General features: G+C 44.9%; 1 protein-coding gene across 2 annotated transcripts in view; it reads right to left on the bottom strand.

The window, feature by feature from the left end:
* Positions 1-15,907: 15,907 nt before the first annotated feature.
* Positions 15,908-19,039, bottom strand: part of Arpc2 (actin related protein 2/3 complex subunit 2) — a 32,260-nt gene continuing 29,128 nt past the window's right edge. For both annotated transcript variants that reach the window (XM_021157274.3, XM_085838342.1), the window contains exon 11: positions 15,908-16,338. In XM_021157274.3, the coding sequence (XP_021012933.1) occupies positions 16,314-16,338 (25 nt within the window). In that variant the 3' untranslated portion in view covers positions 15,908-16,313. The remainder of the gene's footprint in view (positions 16,339-19,039) is intronic.

Below are 19,039 nucleotides of genomic sequence, written 5' to 3'. Positions count from 1 at the left end.
CATGATCCTACACCAAAGGATCATGCACATGTAAGATGGAAGTGGGGCTGGGCACCTGATCCAGCCTTGTCTCCCCCGGTCTGCAGTCATCCTCATACCTCTCAACTTTTCTTGTGAGGCAGGGTCTCTCTCATATTGCCTAGGCTGGCCTCAAACTCCTGTGGAGTGGAGTGTCACCTGGAACTTCTGGTCCTTTTTCCTCCACCTCCCAAGTTATATGTCACAGAGTCTGATGGCTCTCCTACACTCTGCCATATTACAGGCAGGTTACTCGTGAGTTCATGGATGTTAGGTTAGCACTCTTATCAATGGAACGACACCCCCCCAGTCCTGAATGGTTTCTGAGTCAAGTTTCGGGAGATGCATAAGGCATAAATGGATCTGATATAGAGGTTCAAATCTGTGATTTCCAACATTTAGGAGCTGAGGCAGTGGGATCAGTGTAAATCTGAGGCTGGCCTGGGTTACGGCGATACTGTTTCAATACTGTCAAACCTTCCCAAAAGGAAAAGTCACCTGTTGCAGTTGCGGTGGGGGATGTCCGAATAGGGACCTGTGGATACCACAATGCTTGACAGTACCAAGGGGAGGTCAAGTCAACAAATGGCTGGCTCTTCCACCTCCATGGGGTTCAGAGGCATACTCCACAGTGAGCATAACAGGGCTGGTGGTGGTCCCACTGCTTTAACTGTGTGAATTTGGGCAAACTGTTTAAGTTCTCTCAACTCCCTTTCTTTATCTGCAGAGTGGAGCTCAAAATTGTACTTACCTAACCTGGGTTTGTGGTCCTGGCACTTGGGTGTTGAGACAGACGTGTAGGTGGCAGTAAGCTGCAGCCAGCTTCAGAAACATAGTCAGACCTTGTTAAAGCAACCAAAGAAAAGAAGAGTCCCCCTACAGCAAAGCAGGTAACATGAACCAGATGAGCCCATTCTCTTGAGTACTTCATTACGGTTAATGAGAACATCGTTAGGATTTCTGGTCTCTGCACCTGTTACCTTCAAACAAGTGCTCTGCCTTGAAAGGCAGATCGGGAGCCTAGGACATCCAAGGGGTGGCATTTTTGCTTTACAGGAAAACTGAGGAAACAAGGTGCAGAGAGAAGGACACGTTCAGGAAGCCGAGAGTTCTGTGTCCAATTCCCACTCTTTATCATGTGCAGCTTTAGGGCGAAGGGAGGGGAGCCCAGCCAAACTTCCTGAGAACTGAACCAGGCTGGGACTGCAGTAAGCTGGAATGGAGATGAGACCAACCTCCTCACAGAGCAAGACTTCACCATCCTTGGAGAGATGCAGCCTGAACGGCTGGAGGTCTGAGGACTCTGGCACCTTTTGCCCTACAGCGCACATTCCAGGGTCCTGGAGAGGTGGGGCTTCTGCTGGGAGACTAAGCAGACCGGTCTTAAATCCATCCTCCAGGATGACGGCTGGCCGGCCGGCACAGTCTCAGTCCCACGCAGTGGCAGTGGGGCATGAGTCAGGCTCTGGGAGAGTTCAGCCTGGGGCTAGTCTAAAATGGTACTAGACCCCTTGGATATAGGGGCTGCCAGGAATAAACAAGCCTGTCTTCTGTTCCCAGCTTCCTTCCCCAGAGATTCAGGATGTCTGTTTCTTCTCTGTTCTGTCTAAACACTGTGTGTGGTATGGCGTGTGAGGGGGGACAGCTCGGGCAGCGAAGCTGGAGAGTCTGGGTTCTGTCCTGTGTTCAGTTCAACGTCTCCATCACCAGCTCATATGCTTCCTCTCTGTAACTGTCAAGCCCTCGGCCATGACAGTTTCTTTTGCCCCCTGGTGCAAGTTTTCAGACACTCCATCTGCTGCCTGTGGCCCTGACCTGATGTTTTTCTGGTGGAGAGCATGTGCTGGGCTGGACAATCCAGACTGTCCCAGAAGCCTCCCACATCTCCCTGATCCACTTTCATGTTTGATTTTCCTGATGCATTAGGGACTGGGTGGGTGTGCTTTATGAAGTCTGAAAGCAGTTACTCTGGACCAGGGAAGCAGATGAAATTTCCTGTACTCTGAACTGTTTTCCCAGCTACTGTTTAATACGCTCCACACCAATGAGACGGGGTCTTGGTATATAGCCCAGGCTAACCTTGTACGCCCAACCTTCCTGCCTCAGCCTCCCAAGTGCTGGGGTCCTTGGTTTGCATCTACCACACCCAGTTGGCATGCACTTGAAGCTGATTTGAACAACATGCCTTCTAGGTCAGTGGCTCTCAACCATTCAGATGCTTCGACCCTTTAATACAGTTTCTCATGTTGTGGTGAATGGCACCCCCCCCCCCCCCGCCACGCCCAACCATAACATTATTTTGTTGCTACTTCATAACTGTAAATTATGAAACAAACTGTTGTGAATTGTTGTGTAAACATCTATGTCTTTTAATGGTCTTAGGTGACCCCTGTGAAAGGGTACTTTGAACCCCCAATGGGCTTGAGACCTACAGGTTGAGTACCCCTGGTCTAGATACTGTAAGACTGGCCAGCATGCTGGCTAACCTTAAACTCTTGAGCCTCCTGTCTGGGCTTCCCAAGTGCTAGGATCACTGGTTTATACCCAGTTGGCCTGCACTTAAAGCTGATGTGGATGTCCCTTCTAGACACTGTAACAGATTGGCCAGGATGCTGGCTTTGAGAAATCCGTATTCAGTTGCTGAGGCAGAAGAAACCCTGTCCTATCCTATGTGAGACCCTTGAATCCCAGCAATCTTAACAAATGTTCTCTGTTTAGGTTTCAGGGAAGACTGAGTAAGGGGGCATCAGGCAGACCCTATATAAAGGCAACCGAATGCCAGCTGCCACATATGATGGATTAGGTTAGGGCTTTTTCCTTCCTTATCCAACATCTTACTGCAATCTCATATCCCTTTTCCTGCTAAACATGTTCCATTCAGATTTAGAGGTTCCTCGTCTCCTCTCTCCAACAGAGGCAACCTAACCACCTTAGGTAAGAAAGCCAACCTTCAAGGGCACCTGCACTCACGAACACACACACAATTTTAAAAACATTGTAAAAAGGAGGACTGAACTTACCCGGCTAAATTCTAGAACCAGAGTGTAGCTCAGTGGTGGTTGGTGACAGTGTAGCATACATGAGGCTCTGGGATCCATCCCTAGTGCTGGGTGTGGGGGGAATCCCACCCAAATAAATATAACTTATGTATGTCTATCTGTCTGTGTGTACTAGAGATGTCTACAATGCAAAACATGCATTTATCTGTTCTTTTCCCATTGTGCCGAAGCAAGGTCTCACCCTGTGGGCCAGGAACGCAAAGCACTTCTCTGCCTTGTCCTTGGAAGAGCTGGGATACAAGTGTGAGCCACTATGCCCAACGCACCATGCTTAGCCCCCATTTAGCATGTCTCAATTATCACTATGTCCTGTCACATCACCCTATAAGCATGCACATTTGGTACCCTCTTGTCCCCTGCTGTCTTTTTTTTTTTTTTTTTTTTTTTTTTTTAGGATTCAGTGAGTTTCATCAGAGGTGTTTACAGGAGCATGAATACCTTACCAGTGGCTAAGTCATTGAAGAAAATGTCTTTTACTCCTCCCATCAGCATGGGTTTTGGATGTTGACAACACATTGTGGAATTGAAACAGGGTTTGTTTATTATTAGAAGAATATTTAGGGCTGGAGAGATGGCTCAGCAATAAAGAGCACTGACTGCTTTTCCAGAAGTCCTGAGTTCAAATTCCAGCAACCACATGGTGGCTCACAACCATCTGTAATGGGAGCTGATGCTCTCTTCTGGTGTGTCCGAAGAGAGCAATGGTGGTGTACTCATATATATAAAAGAAATCTTTTTTTAAAAAAAGATTTATTAATTTAATTTATGTATGTGAATTTATGTGAATCCCCTGTTGCTGACAATTGAACTCAGGACCTCTGGAAGAGCAGTCAATGCTCTTCACTGCTGAGCCATCTCTCCATCCCCATAAAATAAATCTTTATAAAAAAAGAATATTTAATGCCACGTTCTCCTATGATTTCTTTCTTTTCTGTGGTCTCTCTTCCCCCACCTGCTTGAACCTGCTTGCTCAAGGGTGGAGTTTCCTGCTCATTCGTTCTGCCACGCCCACTGCTGGACCCTGTCAGCTTTGCTGCTTGGAGGCACACACGTGTTTGTCCTGCTACTGGACCCCGAGTTACTTGGCGGGAAATTGGGTTCCCTCCCCCTTCCTTTATAGCTGAATGTTGGAATTAGTAAAGGGGGGCCTTGAACATGGAATCGTCTTGGCCTCATTCTTTCTCCTGCCCCATCTAGCTTTCTCTCTTTTCAGCTCAAACTGCCATTCTCAGTTGAACCGTTCACGTTGCGGACTGCGGGCAGGCCACAACAGTTTGGCGCCAGAACTGGGACCTGAAGAATGGCAGAGGGATGCTAAGAGAAACGGCTGCTGTGTGGAGCTCCACAAGAAAGGAAAGGATCTTCGTATTGGGCATCGGAGCAACGGACAGGTACACATGCTAGCGCTAGCTTAAAATTTCAGTTTTGTAAAGTGTTGCTGAGGATGCGGTAGGATACGAATTAAGTTTGAATCAGTGCTAACCCAACACTGGTTCTGCTTGGGTCAGCAGCGTGTTAATTGGAACTAGATATGGAAACAGGTGGTGTGCCGTAGCTTTCTAGAAAGCTGCTTAGGTGGAAGAAGGAAGGGTTTAAAGTCATGGATCAGGCAGTTGCTTTTAGTTTTCAGGAGTTGTTTCAGGCCAGAGGAGTAAGGCTTGAAGTACAATTAGTAAGAAATTTTTTAGATAAGATAGATAGCTGTTGCCCATGGTTCAAGGAAGAAGAAATGATAGATTGTGGAACCTGGGAGAAAGTTGGTGAGGCCTTGAAAATCGCTCAGACAGATAATTTTACCCTAGGCCTCTGGGCACTCGTAAATGATGCTATAAAAGATGCAACTTCTCCAGGGCTAAATTGCCCTCAGGCGGAGCTTGTGGTATCTCAGGAGGAGTGCCTATCAGAGAAGGCCTCCTCAGAAAAAGATCTTAACTCAAAAATTGATAAATGTGAGCCGGGCGTGGTGGCGCACGCCTTTAATCCCAGCACTCGGGAGGCAGAGGCAGGCGGATTTCTGAGTTCGAGGCCAGCTTGGTCTACAAAGTGAGTTCCAGGACAGCCAGAGCTACACAGAGAAACCCTGTCTCGAAAAACCACAAAAAAAAAAAAAAAAAAATTGATAAATGTGGAAACTCTGATGATGAACTGAATTTTAACAAAAATCACTCAGATAGAGGAATTGCCCATTACCTTAATGAGAATTGGTCCTCTTGTGAATCTCCTGCTTCACCTATAGTCACCACTTCAGGAGGTGCTACTCATAGGGACACACGGCTAAGTGAGTTAGAGTTTGAGATTAAGCTTCAGAGGCTGACTAATGAGCTTCGGGAACTAAAAAAGATCTCAGAAGCGGAGAAGAGTAACTCTTCTGTAGTTCACCAGGTGCCGCTAGAAAGAGTTGTGAGTCAGGCTTGTGGGAAAGGACAGAATTCGTCTAATACGCTAGCCTTTCCTGTGGTCGAGGTAGTTGATCAGCAAGATACTAGGGCCAGACATTACCAGACCTTGGATTTCAAGTTGATAAAAGAGTTAAAGGCAGCTGTTGTGCAATATGGTCCTTCAGCCCCATTCACTCAAGCATTACTGGACACAGTTGTGGAGTCAAACTTAACCCCCTCAGATTGGAAGACTCTGTCCAAGGCTACCCTGTCAGGAGGAGATTTTTTGCTTTGGGATTCTGAATGGCGAGACGCCAGTAAGAAAACTGCTGCTTCTAATGCTCAGGCTGGTAACTCAGACTGGGATAGCAACATGCTTTTAGGAGAGGGTCCATATGAGGGACAGACAAATCAGATTGATTTTCCCGTTGCAGTGTACGCACAAATTGCGACAGCCGCACGCTGTGCTTGGGGAAGGCTGCCAGTTAAAGGAGATATTGGTGGAAGTTTAGCTAACATTCGGCAGGGTTCTGATGAACCATATCAGGACTTTGTGGACAGGCTATTGATTTCAGCTAGTAGAATCCTTGGAAGTCCAGACACGGGTAGTCCCTTCGTTATACAACTGGCTTATGAGAATGCTAACGCAATTTGCCTAGCTGTAATTCAACCGCATAAGGGACAAACAGATTTGGCGGGATATGTCCTCCTTTGCGCAGACATCGGGCCTTCCTGTGAGTTCTCGCAGGGAACCCACGCGCAAGCAATGTTCTCGAGGAAACGAGGGAATAATGCATGCTTTAATTGTGGAAGTTTGGATCATTTTAGAAGTAACTGTCCTAAGAACAAGGGCGCCAAGGGTAGACAAACAGGCCGTACCCCAGGAATATGTCCCCAGTGTGGGAAGGGCCGCCACTGGGCAAAAGATTGTAAGCATAAACCAAGGGTTTTGAGCCGCCTGGTGCCAGGAAACGAGGAAAGGGGTCAGCCCCAGGCCCCGAGTTACTCAAAGAAGACAGCTTATGGGGCTATAAATCTGCTGCCCAGCCAACAAGATCAGTTCTTGAGCTTGTCAGGTCAAACCCAGGAAATGCAAGACTGGACCTCTGTTCCACTGTCCACGCAGTATTAACCCCAGAAGTGGGAGTCCAAACTCTGCCTACCGGAGTCTTTGGACCACTGCCCGTAGAAACCTGTGGCTTTCTCTTAGGACGAAGCAGTTCTATTGTAGAAGGCCTGCAGATTTATCCAGGTGTTATAAATAATGATTATGAGGGAGAACTTAAAATCATAGCCGCTTGCCCTCGTGGTGTTATAACTATACCCGCCAATCAGAAAATTGCTCAACTTACTTTGATCCCTTTACACCAGTCACTGTATAGATTCCTTAAAAATGAGGAAGGACAAAATAACTTTGACTCCTCTGGCGTAAATTGGGTGAAATCTATCACTAATCAGAGACCTAACCTTAAATTGACTCTTGATGGAAAAGGCTTTGAAGGATTAATAGATACCGGAGCCGATGTAACAATTATAAGAGGGCAGGACTGGCCCTCAAACTGGCCCTTGACTGTTTCCTTGACTCACCTTCAAGGAATTGGGTACGCCAGTAACCCAAAACGTAGTTCCAAATTGCTAACCTGGAGAGATGAGGAAGGGAAATCAGGAAAGATTCAGCCGTATGTTATGTCAAATTTGCCTGTGACCCTGTGGGGAAGAGATCTGTTGTCACAGATGGGTGTTATTCTGTGCAGTTCTAAGGAGATGGTGACTGAGCAGACATTCAGGCAGGGACCCCTGCCTGGTCGTGAACTAGTAAAGAAAGGACAGGGAATTAAGACCTTTGAGGATCTTAAACCCCACTCTAAAATGAGAGGTTTAAAGTATTTTCAATAGCGACCACTATCTTGCCTGCATCCCACGCCGAAAAAATTCAATGGCGTAATGATATTCCGGTGTGGGTGGATCAGTGGTCTTTACCTAAAGAGAAAATAGAGGCCGCTTCTTTGCTAGTGCAGGAGCAGTTAGAAGCAGGACATTTGGTGGAGTCTCATTCTCCCTGGAATACACCCATTTTCATTATCAGGAAGAAATCTGGAAAATGGAGACTATTACAAGATTTAAGAAAGGTTAATGAAACCATGGTACTTATGGGAACCTTACAACTGGGGCTCCCCTCCCCAGTAGCCATTCCTAAGGGATATTATAAGATTGTTATAGATTTGAAAGATTGTTTCTTTACCATCCCTTTGCATCCAAAGGATTGTGAGAGATTTGCTTTTAGTGTTCCTTCTGTAAATTTCAAGGAACCCATGAAAAGATATCAATGGACAGTTCTCCCGCAGGGGATGGATAATAGTCCCACATTATGTCAAAGGTTTGTGGCAAAAGCAATTCAGCCTGTTAGACAACAATGGCCAAATATTTACATCGTTCATTTCACAGATGATGTCTTGATGGCGGCAAAGGACCTCCAAGAATTGCTTTTGTGTTATAAAGGTTTACAAAAAGCCCTAGCTGATAAGGGATTGCAAATTGCTTCTAAAAAGGTACAAACTCAGGATCCTTATAATTATTTGGGTTTTAGACTCACTGATCAAGCTGTTTTCCCCAAAAGATCGTTATTCGTAGAGATAACTTAAGGACCTTAAAAGATTTTCAAAAATTGTTAGGTGATATTAACTGGCTTCGCCCCTATTTAAAGCTTACTACAGGGGAGTTGAAACCTTTATTTGATATTCTTAAAGGGAGTTCTGATCCCACTTCCCCTAGATCCCTAATCTCAGAAGGATTGCTGGCCTTACAGCTAGTGGAAAAGTCTATTGAAGAGCAATTCGTTACCTATATAGATTACTCCTTGCCGCTGCACCTGTTAATTTTTAATACGACTCATGTGTCTACGGGACTGCTATGGCAAAAATTTCCTATAATGTGGATACATTCGAGGATTTCTCCCAAACGTAATATCTTTCCATATCACGAAGCAGTGGCTCAGATGATTATCACTGGAAGAAGGCAGGCATTGACTTATTTCGGAAAAGAGCCAGATATCATTGTTCAGCCTTACAGCGTAAGTCAGGACACTTGGCTGAAACAGCATAGTACAGATTGGTTGCTTGCACAAATAGGGTTTAATGGAACTATAGACAGCCACTACCCTCAAGATAGGTTGATAAAATTTTTAAATGTATATGATATGATATTTCCTAAGATGACTTCTTTACAGCCTTTAAATAGTGCTCTATTGATTTTTACTGATGGCTCCTCTAAAGGGCGAGCTGGATATCTTATTAATAATCAACAGGTTATCGTAGAGATTCCTGGTCTCTCGGATCAACTAGCCGAATTAACAGCAGTACTAAAGGTCTTTCAGTCTGTACATGAGGCTTTTAATATCTTTACTGACAGTTTATATGTTGCTCAGTCAGTACCCTTATTGGAAACCTGTGGTACGTTTAACTTCAATACACCGTCAGGATCCTTATTTTCAGAATTGCAAAACATCATTCTTGCCCGGAAAAATCCGTTTTATATTGGCCATATATGGTCTCACTCTGGTCTTCCTGGACCTCTGGCCGAGGGTAATGATCGCATTGACAGAGCTCTAATAGGAGAAGCTTTAGTTTCGGATCCTGTTGCTCTGGCCCAACGTGATCATGAAAGGTTTCATCTCTCTAGCCATACCCTAAGGCTCCGACATAAGATCACTAAGGAGCAAGCAAGAATGATTGTAAAACAATGTCCTAAATGTATTACATTATCTCCAGTGCCACATCTAGGAGTCAATCCTAGAGGCCTTATGCCTAATCATATTTAGCAAATGGATATAACCCATTATGCAGAATTTGGAAAACTAAAATATATACATGTTTGCATTGATACCTGTTCAGGATTTCTCTTTGCTTCTCTGCATACAGGGGAGGCTTCAAAAAACGTAATTGATCATTGCCTACAAGCCTTTAATGCCATGGGGTTACCTAAACTTATTAAGACAGATAACGGGCCATCTTATTCTAGTAAAAACTTTATTGCATTCTGTAAAGAATTTGGTATCAAACATAAAACTGGAATTCCTTACAACCCCATGGGGCAAGGAATAGTTGAACGTGCTCATAGCACCTTAAAGAATTGGCTTTTTAAAACAAAAGAGGGGCAGCTATATCCCCCAAGGTCACCAAAGGCTCATCTTGCCTTCACCTTATTTGTCCTAAACTTTTTGCAAACTGACATTAAAGGTCAGTCTGCAGCAGATCGCCATTGGCATCCAGTTACTTCTAATTCTTATGCATTGGTAAAATGGAAGGACTTCCTGACTAATGAATGGAAGGATCCGGATCCGGTTCTAATCTGGGGAAGAGGCTCGGTTTGTGTTTTTTCACGAGATGAAGATGGAGCACGGTGGCTGCCAGAGAGATTAATTTGTCAGATAAACACAGATCCTGTCTCTTCTCGTAAGTATCATTCTAAAGACTAAAATTCCTCTTGTGCTTAGAATTCAGCTGGGAATGGAAGCTCCCAGAAATGCTGTTTTCCTCTGAGCCAAATCCCCTACAGGAGGCCGGAGACTAGCTTTAGCTTTACTATTTGCATCTGAATAAGTACCTGGACTTCTCCAAAAAGAAAATTTGCGTTGCTACTTTCTCATTGTCTAGATCTCTTTCTTTTTTCAAGCAGGTCAATCTACATTCTCTGGCCGGACCTGCAGGCGTGCCTTCCCCTCCCCCAAGAGCACACAGGTGGCTACTATTATATTCCTTCTAAGGACATTCCAGCACATGGCTTTCAGTCTGAGATAGAATTTAGATTTACCAAGAGAGCTAGGGAAGTAGAAATTTCATTTATTTACAGAGATTAGTTCTTATTTTGATAGACAGGCTTAGTCCCTTAGCTGGCCTCTGGCTTTTCACCCTTGCTGTTACTGCAAGGTGTCCTTAGTTCCTCAGGCTAAGGGAATAACAGGGATGAGGAGGAAAGACTTCCAGCTCCTATTTTAGCCACAATTCGTGGTGTTACTAATGACATAATTCTTGTCTAGGCCTTGCTAAATCTGAGGTTGACAAGTCTCCTGTAGAGACTGCGCAGGACTCAGAACTGCGCGTACTGGTTCGTGATCATACGAATACAGTATGGCTACCGCTTGGCGCAGGAGATTACTGCAGGGGAAGGTCCAGCTTGACCGTTTCTGAGTTCCCTGTGTGACACACCTGGTTTGAAGGAGGTTGGTATCTGATTCCAGCTAAAAACCAAAAATACCTAAGGCTCTGCCTCCCCTCCCCAAAAGATACCAAGAGCCACAGATGTGGGTCCTGATAGCACCCACGGGAGGAATCTGGTCAATGTCCACCCAAGCCAAGGTTAAAGGCCCACTCATCTACGGATGAGAAAATCATTTGATCACCTCAGTTAAGCGTTGCTTATTTAAACTTAATTAATAGGGGGGAGAGAGGTTGAAGACCATACTGTCGAAAGGGCAAGCCCTTCACTGCCTCCCACCCAAATAAAAAAGCCAGTTGGCCTTGTACTAAGGAGCCAGTCTTGCCCCTTCTCCCTGTTTCCCCGCCTGTCATCCAAAATTGCGGAGGAATATCAACTCAGTGTTATTCTAAATTTGTTCAGTCAAACTTAGCCAGGGTTCCAACGCCCTACTTAAAATGCAACCAGGAAGTTACCTATTCAGCACTAATTAGCATTATATAGTCAGAGCCTACAGCTCAGCACTATTCTGTTAGTGGTTTACTAGGATAATAAGGACAGTCTTAGCCAGATACAGTTTACCATTAGAAAAGATAGGGAATCCCACGGAAACAGGTTTTTTCTTTAGCCCTAAGAACTCAGGCAGAACTATTTAGCATAGATAATTTTTCTGCCTCAGGCCAGCCTTTTCTTTTTTTTTTTTATTTTTTTGTTAACTAATGGGAGGAGATGTGGTCTCTCTTCCCCCACCTGCTTGAACCTGCTTGCTCAAGGGTGGTTTCCTGCTCATTCGTTCTGCCACGCCCACTGCTGGACCCTGTCAGCTTTGCTGCTTGGAGGCACACACGTGTTCGTCCTGCTACGGGACCCCGAGTTACTTGGCGGGAAATTGGGTTCCCTCCCCCTTCCTTTATAACTGAATGTTGGAATTAGTAAAGGGGGACCTTGAACATGGAATCGTCTTGGCCTCATTCTTTCTCCCGCTCCATCTAGCTTCCTCTCTTTTCAGCTCGAACTGCCATTCTCAGTTGAACCGTTCGCATTGCGGACTGTGGGCGGGCCGCAACACTTTTCTTTTTTTTTTTCCCCGAGACAAGGTTTCTCTAGCCCTGGCTGTCCTGGAACTCACTCTGTAGACCAGGCTGGCCTCGAACTCAGAAATCCGCCTGCCTCTGCCTCCCAAGTGCTGGGATTAAAGGCGTGTGCCACCATGGCCTGGCTTCTTTTTGAGTCAGTATTTGTCTATAACTGGCTGTCCTAGAACTCTGTAGACCAGACTAGCCTTGAATTCAAGAGAGCTGCCTGTTTATCCCTACCCCCACCCCCAAGTGCTGGAATTCACCACCATCACCTAGCTGGTTTTTTGTTTTGAGATATGGTTACATTATGCAGCCTTGGCTTGTCTGGAATTCATTGTATCAAATAGGCTTGTTTTGAAGTCACAGAAACACACCTGCTTTTACCTCCCAACGAGGACTGGAGTTTATAGTTTTTGTTTTTTTTTTAAACTGTGTGTGCTCGACCACCCCAATATTTATCTCATGTAGGAATTGCTGAGCCTGTGGAAGGGGTGGGAATGCAGATCCAAAGCTGCCTGAGATCCATCCACCAGGACACAAGGCAGCAACAGGATAATGGGGAGGAATCCTGGTGAGGGTCCAGTATTGATGGTGTGACAGAAGCCAGAGGCCCAGAACCAGACCAATGACTCACTGCAGTGAACATTTGCAAGTAAAGATGTGTAGACAGGATGGTATACTTACTGCAGCAATCTGCGGCATACTACGGTTTCCACGATGAGATGGTTTTCATGCTTTTTCTTCTTTTGGGGGACAGGTTGCCAGCCAGTTATGAAGAAATGGGGAGATGAGTGGGATTGGTGTGTATAGTGTGAAACAAAGAATCAATAAAAATAAAAAATAATAAAAAAGAGTTGTCCTGGTTAAAGCCTCTCTCTCTCTTCATTAGAAGTAAAATCCTAAGACAGAAGTGAAGTAAAAAAGAATTCAAGACCTGGAAAATGGGAAGAGCATCACGAAACACTGCCATCAAGGCATGATGTTGCTGTTGGAACCACAACCACAGCAGCTAAGGGTACCTGCATTAAGGCCAGATCTTCCAACATTTATGTTAGAGGGAGGAGGTGCCCATAAGACCCCACCCTTCCCTAAGGATTGCTAATGGTCGCTGGAGGACATGGTATTTTTCTCCTAGTCGAAGACTAGGAAGTTAAGTAGGAAGAAACAGGGTTCAGAGGGGAAAGGAAGAATATACCAAAGGGTGATGGGTAGTGAAAATAATCTCCAAACAAACAAAGCAAGCAACTTGTCACCACCGCCAAGAATGCACAGGGCAATCCAGAGTTCTCTTTCTTAAGTCGGCACAAAGGAAAAGGTGAGGCAGGGTAAGCCCTTGAAGACCAAGGCAAGACGACTGCTGAGCTGGAGACCAGCCTGGGCCAAATGATGCTCTGTCAAAAAAACCCCCAAAAAACAACAACAACAAAAAAACCAACTAGCCGGGCGTGGTGGCGCACGCCTTTAATCCCAGCACTCGGGAGACAGAGGCAGGCGGATTTCTGAGTTCGAGGCCAGCCTGGTCTACAAAGTGAGTTCCAGGACAGCCAGAGCTATAAAGAGAAACCCTGTCTCGAAAACCAAAAAAAAAAAAAAAAAAAAAAAAAAAAAAAAAAAAAAAAAAAAACCAACAACAACAACAACAAAAAAACAAACCAAACCAAAAAAGATGGAACAAAAAAGTAGTTGGTCATGGTGGTGCATGCTTGTAGTCCCAGTACTTGAGAGGCAAAAGCCAGGATTAGAAAAGCTGGATTAGACAGCAGGATCCTGTCTCCAAAAGCAACACACCAAGAACAACTCCTCTATCAAAACTATCAGTGAAACTCTATTAAATCTACCTCTCTCAAGATACTTTACTACCTCCCAGAAACAGGAGACCTTGCAGGTCCCTAGGACCCCATTCTAATGAGTTATGCCTAATGACATAAGGACATATTTAAAAATAATGACCTATTTTAAATTTGACAATGGATGGGGTAAAATGGTACTCTAACACTGTCCTGTACAAAAATCACATTTCCAATCAATGCTACAAGCAACGTAGTGACCGTGCTACTCCATCCTACAAATGCTAGTTTCCATCCAAGTGAGAAAAATGCAGAGAACAGCAGAAACATACAACAGCAGAAGTGTTAAATAAAATGGGTTAAATGTGAAGAAAGCATATAGCCTTGTCATTCTACTGGTGTGACAGACACTGCACCACAATCACTCATGGTGTCAGCACTGGGAAGGTGACAGGACCTCACGTTATCATCTCTAATATGCATGTAAATGAATGTTATCTCGAAATTAAAATTGTAGAAAATGAAAGTGCCGCCTATATAAAGTCAGGTGACTGCACAATTTACTGATAGTTAAACTAGTCTGCAACACACTGCCTGAAATGGAGACAGAAAAATAGCCTTCAAATCATCCTAGATTTGGCACCATATCTTGCTAGGAGACAGCACACTTTGCTAGGTATCCAGGTATCTGCTAGGTATTCAGCATGCATCTCCTACAGTGAGTGAGCTTTAGGGAGTACACAGATCTGTTGCAATGTGTAATGAGTAACGGTGCCCACCCAGTCTGCATTAGCACCATAGTGAAGTCCTGCAGTACCACGTTTTTAGGAAATGCCCTTTATTATTTATGATAGAACAACATGCAGTTTTTTTTTTTTTTTTTTTTTTGGTTTTTTGAGACAGGGTTTCTCTGTGTAGCCCTGGCTGTCCTGGAACTCACTTGGTAGACCAGGCTGGCCTGGAACTCAGAAATCCGCCTGCCTCTGCCTCCCGAGTGCTGGGATTAAAGGCGTGCGCCACCACGCCCGGCTCAACATGCAGTTTTAATACAAGTGTTCCTCAGAAGCACAGGCAGGTGCATCTCTGAATTTGAGGGCAGCTAGACTATACAGCAAAACCCTATTTCAAATATATGGTACTGGTGATTGAAACCTGGGATTGATAAAAGTTTAGGTAAACATTAAAGTGGAAAATTTATTTGGAGACTTAGTTGTGTCATGTGGTGTTTTTCTGAAAGCTGTCTTTTTTTTAAAAAAAGATTTATTAATTATATATAAGTACACTGTAATTGTCTTCAGACACTTTTTCTTCTCTCTCCAGCCCTGTTTACTCTGGCCCAAAAACTTATTATATGTGAGTACACTGTAGCTGTCTTCAGACACATCAGAAGAGGGTATCAGATCTCATTACGAATGACTGTGAGCCACCATGTGGTTGTTGGGATTTGAACTCAGGACTTTTGGAAGAGCAGTCAGTGCTCTCATCTGCTGAGCCATCTCTCCAGCCCCTGAAAGCTGTCTTGTCAGAGGATATTTTGTTCAAGCAGACGTGTTAGGGGGGCATGTGATATTTTGATGAAGCCAATGCTTGAGAAGGCGAGTGATATTTGGAAAGAATATAAATACAACCCCATAGAGGTCACTCTTCAACATTTTGCTGGTCTTCATTGATCTTCGCTTGTTGTGACTTCATAGAGAAAAACTTCCAAAAAAACTTCTTGTGGTATTCTGACTGCGCCAATACAACAGAGCTTTGAGGTTTCTTCTGGATCGTCCCGTTGCTACTGATTCCTGTTTGGTTGGACTGGACTGTCACTACAGACTTTTGATATTTTAGACTGGACTACATATATCCTGACAATGAAGACTGGATTTGCCCCAAAGAACTTCTAAAAGGTCCCCATCCCCCTTGTCCATCTTCTCCCCAATCTTTAAGAGCCCTTATTAAAGTAGATTTTGAAAAATTTAAGCCTGCATGTTATATCCACTGAAGTACATTCCCAGAATAGTTTAATTTGCCTGTTGCACTAAGGGAGTTTCCTGGCTACTCAGCTGAGTACTGTTAGCAAACAAGCTTTACAAGGGAGAAAGCATGTTTAAAGAAACAAAACCCAAAGGTGGCTCATTCCTATAATCCCAGAACTCAAAATGCTGAGGCATGAAGACTGCTGGAGTGTGAGGCCAACATGGGCTACAAAGTAGGACCAATAAAATGAACCCAAACAGATAAGCCCCCCACTTCTCCCCACCCCACCCAACCTCACAGTTTACATACCAGCCCCTCCTTCCACAAGAGAAGGGAGGCTTGCTGGTACAAGGGCAGTGTAGAGCCACTCTTTCCTCTTCTCCTTTGGACTCACAGTCCAGAAAAATCAACAAATTCTCATGTAAGATAGAAAGATTTTCTTTATTAATGACCCCAACCGTATTTCTTTAGATACAGGAGTTTTGAACTCAAATACTTAGAAGAAAACAAGTTAAGATTGCATTACCTGCAACTCATTACCAGTAACATATTGCAAAGCAAACAGCTTGGAAAAGGAAGGGGAGTGAGGGAGGAAAAATAAAAGGGAATTAAGTTGATCAAGTGGATTTTTTTTTTTTTTTAATTCTTAGGAACTATCAAGTCCTTGCAAGCACAGCTTGTTTCTGCAGGTTATTTGCCAAACTCGTACAAAATGGAACCCAAATGGAGAATCCCTCAAGAACCTGGAGAAGGTGCAACATGAAGGGCTACGATTATCCAGTAGCAAGCAGTCCAGCCTTCGGTCAACAGCGCTTCCTCCTCAGTTCCCAAGAGTTAGCGGGATGAAAAAGTCTTCCCCCTTCAAAAGCAGAGACAGAGTGAAGGCTTACTCCAGATGTCCTTCCCTCCCAGCCTATGCTCTAGGCCTGCGGTGGATTGCCCACTGGAGACCAAAGAAAGAGGAAGGGAAAGTCTTCCAGCAAAGGTGCTAGAGCCACAGGACTCAGTCACGCCCCAGCACTAAGTAACACCATGGCAAGCCCATAAGCACACTGGATGTTCCCAGCAGATGAGAAAATGGTCTGCAATTTTTTTAAAAGGCAGTGTCTCACGCTGTGGCCTGCCTCTGCCTCCTGACAGTGCTACCACACCCACTTTTCTCTAGCTTTCAGATGGCTTAGAGAGACATGAATTTCAGCTGAGGCTCCGTCTACCCAGTTGATCCCATTTAGATAACAATTTCTTAACCTTTCAACAGGAGAAAGAAAGTGCAAAGCCACCTTAAAATTTTCAAACATTAGCTAGGCATGGTGGTATATGCTTTTAATCCCAGCATTCGGGAGGTGAAGGCATGTGGATCTCTTTAAGTTCTAGGTTAGCCAGGGATATATAGTTAGACTCTGGCTAAAACAACCAACCAACTAACCCCCCAAAAAAATCCAACTTCAAAGGTTAAAGACATCCTGGTTGTCAGTTGGCATGTACTCTGGCTCACAGAACCCTGGCCTGGTTCTGGCTTCCTGAGCTGTGGTATCCTTTTCTACCCAGTAAGTCCCCAGAGGGATTACTAGACCCATAAAGAGCCTACAAATGGTACTTACTCCAAGGGTATTTGGTAAAGTAGCTTGGAATTGAGAACTGAGAACTACAGAAAAGGAGAGCAGAAGAAAGAGCTCTCCACGTTTTGTGCTCACCCCAAATGAAACTTCTTGATGGCCTTCCACACAAGAAAAGCCGAGCACTGTGTTGTGTTGACTCCACAGGCAACTTCTAGCTCGGGGCCACACTCCTAACAGGCCCACTTTAATTTTCACTGTCTATACGTAGCATAATAGAGGTTTTCGAACAACTAAATTTATTCCTGTAAAGGGTTCATCCTTCCTCAGGCTCCTCCACCAGGACAGGAATCAATTCCTGCCTCTTTTGTGTCCCATTTGGCAGCAACTACCAGGAACACCTGCTGGCCACAAGACAGAGTGATGAGGGCAGCCATCAGGGTGAAGGAAGGTGATGCAAGCAGTCCCAGGGCTATCTTAACATCCCCACCTTTTGACCTTTCTGTCTGATTTTGTTTTTCTTTGCTTGCTCTGTGTGTGTGTGTGTGTGTGTGTGTGTGTGTAAAGGCCAGAAGTCAGCAATGGGTACTTTCCTTCAGTAGTCAACTGTGGCCCCCCACTGAGTCGGGGTCCTATTTGACAGCTCTGGATGGCCTGGATGGCTTGGAACTTGCTAGTCTTGAAACCACTGAGACTTGCTGAGTGGTGGCGATGCACACCTTTAAGCCCAGTGCTTGGGAGGCAGAGGCAGGAGGATCTCAGAGGTCCAGGTCAGCCAGATCTACAAAGGGATCAAGAACAGCCGAGCTACATAGTGGCTTGACTATGCTTGGCTTATGAGAAATGGGACTATTAGGAGGTGTGGCCTTGTCGGAGGAAGTGGATCTCTGTGGGGGTGGGTGTTGAAGCTCCTCCCAGTACACAAGAATCAAGTTTCTTTCTCCTGGTTACAGTCAGGTCAAGGTGCAGAACTCTCCTTCTCCAGCACCATGTCTGCCTGGATGCTGCCATGCTTCCTGCCATGATGATAATGGACTAAACCTCTGAAACTGTAAGCCAGCCCCAATTAAATAGCTGCCTTTTTAAGAGTTGCTTGGGGTGCTGGGCATGGTGGCGCACGCTTTTAATTCCAGCACTCGGGAAGCAGAGGCAGGCGGATTTCTGAGTTCAAGGACAGCCTGGTCTACAAAGTGAGTTCCAGGACAGCCAGGGCTACACAGAGAAACCCTGTCTCGAAAAACCAAAAAAAAAAAAAAAAAAAAAAAAAAAAAAAACAAACCAAAAAACAAAACCCAAACAAACAAAAAACCCAAAACAAACAAACAAACACCAATAAACAAAAAACAAAACCCCTAAAAACCCAACCCAACCAACCACATAACCCCAAACAAAACCAAAACAACCAAGAAATCACTGAAGCCATGCCTCTGCCTTCCAAGTGAGTACTGGGGTTAAAGGCATGTACCGCCATGCTTGGCTCTCTGTCTTATTTTTTTAAACAGGGTTTCTCACTGACCTTGGAACTCACTGACTTAAATTGACTGGAGAGAGAGTTCCTACAACCCATCCGTCTGTCCCTTCTGTCCCAGGGTTCCAGGCAAGTGCCGCCATGCCTAGTGTGTACATGTATAACAGTATAAACCCAAGCCCTCAGGCTCACACAGCAGCCCGGTAGCAGGTAGGCCTTCTCTCAGCCCACTTCTCTGTTTGGTTTTCAGATAAGATCTTGCTAATGTTACTCAGGCCAACCTCAAACTCCTGGCTCAACTTATCTTCCTGCTTTAGCCTACAGTAGCTGGTTCTGTGTAGTTCTGACACATCACCAAGACAAGTTTTCTTTCCCTCTCAGGTCACACAGTGATGGCTGGAGGAAAGTACTTTTGTAAGACAAGGAAGTCCTGAAAGGGCAGAAGGAACAAGTGCCTCCTTGGGCATGCATGCCCTTTCTCATCTACCTTGTTCACCCTTAGATACGCTATGCAGGTGTTATACCCTGACAGGGCA

This window comes from Mus caroli, unplaced genomic scaffold (assembly GCF_978045245.1).
Source record: "Mus caroli unplaced genomic scaffold, Mus_caroli_1 scaffold_1, whole genome shotgun sequence".
Classification (NCBI taxonomy): Eukaryota; Metazoa; Chordata; class Mammalia; order Rodentia; family Muridae; genus Mus; species Mus caroli.
This window is presented reverse-complemented; position numbering and strand designations above follow the sequence as displayed.